Below are 8,263 nucleotides of genomic sequence, written 5' to 3' on the forward strand. Positions count from 1 at the left end.
TTAAGGTAAAACTAATAGTTGATCTCGATACAACTTGTGAAATTATAAATTATAATTTAAGGTTATTCGATTGAAAAATATATTCAAAATACTAGTGGACAACTCAACTCGGCTCGAGTTCGGCTCAGTTCAATTGTTCGTGAACAAACTCGTGTTTGACTCGAACGAGCCGAGCTTGAACATCACTTTCCGCTCGGTTATTAAACTCGGCTCAGCTCGGCTCGTTTTAAAAATAAATTAAGCTCCGCTCGGCTCGGACAAAACTCGGCTCGACTCTATTTGTTTGCAGCTCTACCCAAAAGCCATATCCTTTGTAAGACGTCCTTCTCCCGTTTACTTGTCTTCTTTGTCTTTTGTATATAATTTAAGGTGTATTGATCGTATATTTCTATTAATTATTTTTTAATTTTTTTAATACCCCAGTGGCCAGGAAACGTTTTGAAAAACAGGGGTCTGTTGTATTTTGTCAGGTCAAGTTGCCCCAATTTTCTTGAATTTAGGTATTTGTCTTGAATTTAGGTATTTTTCTAACGTAATAATGTGTTATTATTATATTAATGTTGAGGTTGGATTTTATGTTAAATTTGCCGGGGACGCCGTTAATCTCTATCATTTTGTTTCATAAACATCTACATTTCTAACTATTTTCTAATTTGGATACAGACTCAAATGGTCCAAGGGTGTTTAGCATCAAAACCACACAAATTTATTACTTCGATGCAACCAATTAACAATAATCCATGCATGTGTAGTTGTAAAAATTTGGGACGAAGGTACGAAGATTTTGCTACAGTTTATATGAATTTCATTTCGGCAAACAAAAGATATTCTCTTCCTTTACTGAATCCAGAAGATACATAACTACAGCTTCTCTACATGTACTCGATCTTTCCCCTTTAAACTGGAACAACGTGACTATAGTTTACAACTTTTATTCATACTTGTTCAAACAAAATTTCTAAACTCTGAAAACTTATATACAATTTTAACGTCATTGGAATGGCTCGACTGGTTCAGTCCCCTCAATGAATATAGCAGCTTCGAAACACTCAGCAGCTTCTAATGCAAACGCAGCACCCTTGTCTTTGTACAGCAGACCAAGATTATACCATGCAGCATAGTTCATTCTATCAAGACGGAGTGCTTCTGTCAGCAAGCTTCTAACAATTGGCAAAGATCGTTCACCAAACCATCTCAGAACCACAGCCATTGAAACCAAACTTGAGACATGTGCAGGATCAACATCTAAAGCAGTTGCAAAGGCTTTTAAAGCTTCTTTGTGGAGGCCCTTTGCTTCATAAAGTGCTCCTGATAAGGGCAATTTTACGATCTTGTCATCTTGGAAACTAATTCGAGGGTATGTATTATAGGGTTCGGAAGTACTTATTTTAATGTGCATGCATGCATACTTAAACCACACATGTACAAGCTATTAATTTAGAGTTTGGAAAAATTTATAAATTTAGAGAAAGAATTCATAATCTACTTAAAAATATACAGTATACTTGTTGAAAAGTATACTTTTCAACAAGACTGTACAAGTTTTTAGGGGCTAGTAGCTGCATGGGGTGTTAGTGATATCAAAAATTTGAATTATTAATTAGCAAAAAATTTGAATTCTTTGATATATTAAGTAGGTCAAAATTTTAATCTAAATGGGTCAAAGTCTAATTATTATAACATATAATACATAATTGTTGAGTAACCAGCTCTCATCTAAAACCTTAAGGTGTTAGAGGAAGGCCCCAATAGGATCATATATTTAACACACCCCCTCACTCGAAAGCCCATTTATGGGTCGAAGAGTGGAACACCAGCGCCCATCTTTAGGGCATTATTTGCCTTTAGTGTACACATTAAATTGTGAGAATGCTGGGGGTGGCTGAAAATCGAACCTTAGTTCTCCTGCCAGCCTAAGCTCTCATACCATGTTGAGTAACCAGCTCATCTAAAACCTTAAGGTGTTAGAGTAAGGCCCCAATAGGATTATAGATTTAACAATAATAAATATGTATATCATTATATAATTGCAAGTTCCAAGGGGTCATTTAAGATGATTTTGCCCTGTACATGTATGCAAATATATTCTTTAATCAAATGGAACATATGAAAGAGACGTGAATTTAATTAACTATGAGCATACCAGTTGCATGCCATCTAGATGCAGAATTTACTATAATGGCCTTTGATTTTGAAAGACAAATCTCAGCATCATGCCACTTCGACAAGCTTATGTATAAAAAAGCCAGATCATGCCACGTCTCCAACTCTAAGCTCCGACAACGATTTACAGCATCCTGTTCGATCAGTACATCTTAAGTTAAAGTAGTAACAGGAAAGCATATATTACTAAAACCTAAAAGTGACGGGTAAAATGTTTTTTCTAACCATACTTGACCTTTGAAAACTATTATAAAGTAAAAAGTTATAGAACTGCCAGTGAAATATTGAGGGGAAAAGAACTTAAAATCCCAAGAACATCTACATATATGCTTAATATTAACAAATTTGGGAGCTACAACATAGAAGGCCAAGTAATGGGACTATCACGATATATGAAAAGTGACATACCTCATGTAAGATTTTCTCAAATCCATCGCTTTTACTACGAATTTGAAGAACAGCAAGAAGCTGAGTGTATGTTCCAATGGCATCTTTTAATCTACCTTGTGCTATCTGGAGTTTAGCTTTAGTTCGCAACAATTCTCCCTGATCCCACTTCCGTGTCTGCTCTAGTGCAGCATTGACAATTGTTTCAGCATCATCAAGTCGCTTTTGCGCAGATAATATCCTAGCCACCAACAGCCACCCTGAAATGTTAGAGCCACCTTCCAATTTAAGCAGGGACTTCGCATATGGAAGTGCAGCGTCCAACTTCCTCTGCTCGGCATACTCTAAACTCAGATGATATATGACACTGGAATTGCTTAGATTTGTCATTCGAACAGCTGTTTCCAGGAACTGAAGTGCTTCAGATTGTGTTTTAATTCTTTCAGAATCTGTCAGAACTGATCTAGATTGTGCTGCAAGTGAAATGCCGAGAAAGGAGTTGGCAACACCAACCATCTGCTCACATCTGCCTTTCAAGTTTTCCAAAGCTCTGAGGGCAAATTTTGCACCGTCCACATAAGTGGAGCTCTCACTGCAGATTTTGGAAGCCAACAATAATGCTGGCATGTGATTTGGATCCTCGCCACTATGCAACAATCTTATCAACAAATTTAAAGCACCCAGATCATCTCTTTCTGCATGGTGACAGAGGGCTAGTGTGTAGTTCATCTCTTTTCGATCAATGACCCCAGGAAACAATTCTTCTATTCGACTAGCCAAATTCATTCCTCCTCCACAGAGAGATAAAGCATACTGAAGGTGATCCAGAACAGCTGGGTCCCACTCAATTAATCTAAGAGATACTTTCCGTAGTAATATTATTAACAAAAGAATAGCCTCCTCCATGTTATTTTTAGGTACAAACGAACTATCCATTTGGGATCTAAGGGTTGGAGGACTAGCTTCTCCACCACTGTACAAAAGAAAAATGGCAAATCTTTTTTGAATCTTAGCTACAGTTTCTGCATTTAGGTTCCAGTGAAAGAGAAGCGCCCTTCGATATGACAAGATAGCTTCACGGGGAGAATCAGCAAGTTTCCACAATTCTGGAAGCAACTCGACTGCATTATTAAGGGTGTCATGCAATTTAAAGTCAGCTCCAAAGTTTTCGGGAAAACCTCCAGGTAAAGACGATTCAACTACATCCAAAATAAGTGTGCATGATTTAGCAGCTTCTGCAAAAATGAACAAGAGTCACATTAGCCATTAAATGTTTCCTGGTCCAAAAAAGTTGAGTCCATTCCTACCTTAGCCAACAATAAACCCAAGAGAACACTATGAAGTCAAGCAGGTATGAGAAAAAGAAATCAAGAGTACATTAGCCTTCCAATGACGGTTTGCACTGGTCCAAATAATTTGAGCTGGCCTTGCCAACAATGAACCCAGGTAACCACAATAAAGTCATGCATGTTTAAGAAATGAACGTTCACATAAAGAATAGATTTCACTCGATCATTTCATTAAAATACAAAATTACACAAAAACAAAACAACCTACAGTGCTTTACATGAGATATTTTACATGTTAAAACTAAGCTTTGATGACATGCTAAGACCCCTATAGCGATTTACTAGCCAGAACAGAAAGGTTCTATACGACAAATGACCCAACAATAAAAACTTCATATGTACTCCTGATTGCCAGTGTAACACTTTCAATTATAATTTTACTTATAATAGTAAATGGATGGCGTACAACTTATATATTATGTGTAGTAGCTATATATTTGCTAAATTTTGCAACAAAAATAGGAATATGCTTCACCATAGATTGTCAAATATTACTATTATTAGCAGTAGTCGAGCATAACTGAAATGTTAGTAAGCTAATTTCTTGCTTTGTTATTTACAAACTCTTCTAGTTTACAAAATAACCTAAAGAAGAAATACTCTGAATCAGACAGCTGAATTCAGAAAGCAATTCAAAATTAGTCATACAAATTACCAAAGACTTCTTGATCTAATAGTCTCTTTTCCACTCTAATAAAAGAGAAGTCAACTAGTGCATATTACAACTTTCGAGGAATTGTACTTGATAAATTTCTGAAAACATAAAATTTGCATTAAAATTATAACAAGTTCACAAAAAACTTTCCGAGAAATAGTGGATGCCTAATCAACTAATAAATTTCAATCAGAAATTACCTTTATACCTCCCCAAAATTTGCAGGGATTTTGTTCTCAGAAAAACAGCTTCTAGGAGCAAGCTCACAGCATGTATGGACATTGGCTGGGTTGCAAAACTATGTGAGCGCCTTCTATGAGACTCTCCTTTTGCACCAAGAGTGGCTATCATTTTTGGCATGACTGCAGCAACATCTATCCCTTCAAACACATGTAGTGCAGCTTCTATGTTTCCCTTTTGATACTCAAACCTTCCTAATAAAGCTCTTGCTTCCTGATAAAAACATGCCCATAATTTGAACAAAGTAAAATGAGAAAGATGAATAACAAAACCAGAATATAGCCAAAAAGTGGAATAACTAGATTTAGAGAAAAACTTTGGGAGCTAAAGAAAATAAAATTCTAAAAAACGGAAATTTACTCAATGAAATGTTTAGATGGTAAAGAAAGTTTTGAGCACAGATGAATAGAGAAAGAACCTCGTAATTCAAAGAACCATTCTCCCGCAAAGATAATTCAGCTTCCTCAATATTGCCAGTATCTATTTTCTGCTCACTCGCTCGAGACGAATAGACACTCGTTGAGTAATCCTTCGTAACTAATGACTCGGAAGAAGGGAACATTTCATGTATTTTTTATTGCTCCCCCAAATGGAGGCACTTCACCAATGTCTTGAGTCTCTAAGCTATTCCTGTCTCCCTTTTCCCTTTACCTAACTCTTACTATTCATCGTTTTGCTTCACCCTTCTAGACAATTTTTAACAACAATATTAGAGAACTCTAAATGCAGATATTAAAGTACTACAGGCTAAACCCCAAGGTAATTCTTCAAAAATAATGATTTTTTCCCTCAAATATTTGGATTTAAAAAGTTTTTTCCTTTAAAAAATACAGAAGTGTAGAAAAACATTTGCAAAACAACGAATTCACAGCCTACGCAACAAAAGTAAAATAAACTTTGCATCTTGAATCAACCTAAATCAACCTACTGCAACCCAGCAAATATGTTATGGTTATTCAGGAGGCAAGTAGATATAAGTATGGTTGCATAGGTTGCATAGGTTGCAGGCCATGTATTACAAAGGAAAACGAGTAGAGTTGGTATTCTGGCAAACAAAAAAGATTTATGAAGTTGATAAAATAAAAAACAAACAAATTAGCAAGTTAAACTACAAAATGTTAATCTAATCGAGCATGATAATAGGTGAAACTTTTATATATAACCACAGTGCACAATCAAAAGTAGGAAGCACAATCACTTCAAAACAAACTCAACATTCTCGAAACTAATCCAAAATAGCTAAACCCCAGAACTTATCATCCAGTCCTAAAGATCAAAACTTTCAAAAACTAAACCAAGAATTCATCAGTACTGGAAGCAAACACTACCTAAAATAGACCGAAAAGACTAAAAAACTGTTCACAATTCTTCTACTTTAACTTAACCGAAAACCTCCAAGCCTAACCCTCACAATGCCAACTTTAAACATAAATTCAGCAAAACCCCACCAAAATTGACTCATAAAAAAGTTAGATACAACATATAAACACATAAAATAAAAAACCATGATTGAAAATAAGAAAAATCACCTTGTGGTGCACCACAAGAGGAGAGAAACAAAACCCAGTGCCCATTTGTACTTCAATAAAAAAACCCACAACTTATTTTTCTCCTACAAGAAAATTCAAGAATCTTGATTTTCTTATTTTCTTCACTTGAAACTCATAAATTGCCAGATGCTAAGTTAAAGAATTGAGATGCTGAATTGAAAAATTGTTATGAAAGTACAGAGAGGAAGTTGAATTTACTCGTAAAGGAGAAGCCTTTTTGAGGATATGTAAATTTAGGGGGTGATCACAAATGTACTATATGTATTGCATACCTTTAAAATAGTAACTTTCAATATTTTATCACAGTCCTGTCAAAAAAAAACTCTAGTTTAAAGGAATATTTTATTAGTACAAAAATAAAATAAAATAATAGAAAACGCATAAAATGGGATTCGAGAAATTAGATTTATATTACCAAGGCGAGGAACAACTTTATCAAAAATTATAAATTTCTATAAAATTGGCCAACTTTAATCCATTAGATACAAGTATCACTTTATATTAGATACATAATTGTCTGAGATATCCAACTATTATTGAATTATATTTAATCTGTTAAAATTAGTTATTTTTTCAAAATGATTATTTTTATTATTTTTAAGAAACTTGGTTATTTTTTTCATTTTTTCTATTACTAACAAGGACAGCAACTGGATTTTATAATAAGAAAATAAAATTTCTATTATATGTTCATGATCACATGAAAAATGCGAAAATTATAATTTAATACATTCTGAATGATTCTTCTTATATAACCAACTCCAATAAATAAATTGACCTAAAACTATAAATTTTTGTGCTCAATTCGTATGATAAAAAATAGTATAACTTTTTATGTTCTGTTACATGTCCTTGCTCATGGGACAAAACACCATGACACATTAACAATGACACATTAACAAGTATTTAAAAATACAGTACTACAAGTTGTCTGTCTTGGAAGGAAAATATGTTTCAAAAAGACATCTACAACGTTTTGGTGATATTTTTATTTTTGCCGGTTTTGGAATGATATTACTAATTTGCAAGTTTTGGAATGATATTAGTCACTGTTTTTTCTATGAGAGACAGAATCAAAGAAGACACAGTAATGAAAAGAAGACCATGGGGTTTAAAATGATGACAATCAAGTACAAAGAGAGATTTTACACAAAGATTAACGCTGTGTTTGGTTCCGAGGGGAGAGAAGGGGAGGAATTTTAATAGAGGGGAGGGGAGGGAAAAAATATAATACTAATTCTATTTGGTTGAAGGAAGGGAGGGGAGGAGAATTAACTCATTTTTATATTTGGTACAGGAGGGGAAGGGAGGGGTTTATAATTAAAATTACATATAAGTCATTTATGATATATGTAAGTGTTAAGAAGGTGTAAGGTTATTTTTGTCAATAAAATTTCTCCCCTCCAAAAAATCCCAAATTGGGAGGAAACAAAATAAGACCCATAAAGGATTTTAGGCCCCTTCATTTCCCTCCCCTCCCCTCCCCTCCCCTCTAAAAATATGAACCAAACACATTTTTTATTGTAAAAACCCTCCCCTCCCCTCTATTTTCTTCCAACCAAACAGGGGCTAAAAGTTATCTCAATACATGGAAAAACGCGTAGAAGCTTTCAAAACAATGCCCATCCTCTTCCCTCTTTCACAGGGTTTTAACAAACTGCTGGTACCTCGTACTCGAGGGTATGTTGTGTTTTCAATCATAACAAGTGCACGAGGTTTCAGTTCACCGTACTTTTAGTGCATTGCCCATGATTTGTCTCAACATTCTTACGAAGAGAGGTGGGTGTACTCTTTTAAAATAGACATTAACTCATCAATTAGTGATAGTTGATTTTTATTTCAAAAAGAGATGCTCATTTTTAAAAATGAGGATTTATTAGTATTTAATATTAGGCTTTGTAAGTTTTAATAACTGTTCT

At 34.5% G+C, this 8,263-nt stretch overlaps 1 protein-coding gene across 3 annotated transcripts; it reads right to left on the bottom strand.

Annotated features, from left to right (window-relative positions):
* Positions 1-792: 792 nt before the first annotated feature.
* LOC141707635 (protein NPGR2-like) lies at positions 793-6,585 on the bottom strand. Of its 3 annotated transcripts, none has more exons than XM_074510914.1 (6): positions 6,324-6,584; positions 5,213-5,477; positions 4,755-5,007; positions 2,572-3,785; positions 2,144-2,297; positions 793-1,308 (listed from the first exon to the last, which is right to left on the bottom strand). In XM_074510914.1, the coding sequence occupies exons 2-6, from the start codon at positions 5,354-5,356 to the stop codon at positions 992-994; spliced, it is 2,082 nt and encodes a 693-aa protein (XP_074367015.1). In that variant the 5' UTR covers positions 5,357-5,477; positions 6,324-6,584; the 3' UTR covers positions 793-991. The 3 variants fall into 3 exon arrangements, with proteins under 3 accessions (XP_074367015.1, XP_074367014.1, XP_074367016.1); XM_074510913.1 differs by having other exon boundaries at positions 5,213-5,480; XM_074510915.1 differs by lacking the exon at positions 793-1,308 and adding an exon at positions 1,390-1,948 and having other exon boundaries at positions 5,213-5,480; positions 6,324-6,585.
* Positions 6,586-8,263: the final 1,678 nt, after the last annotated feature.

This window comes from Apium graveolens, chromosome 2 (genome assembly GCF_009905375.1).
Source record: "Apium graveolens cultivar Ventura chromosome 2, ASM990537v1, whole genome shotgun sequence".
NCBI classification, from domain to species: Eukaryota; Viridiplantae; Streptophyta; class Magnoliopsida; order Apiales; family Apiaceae; genus Apium; species Apium graveolens.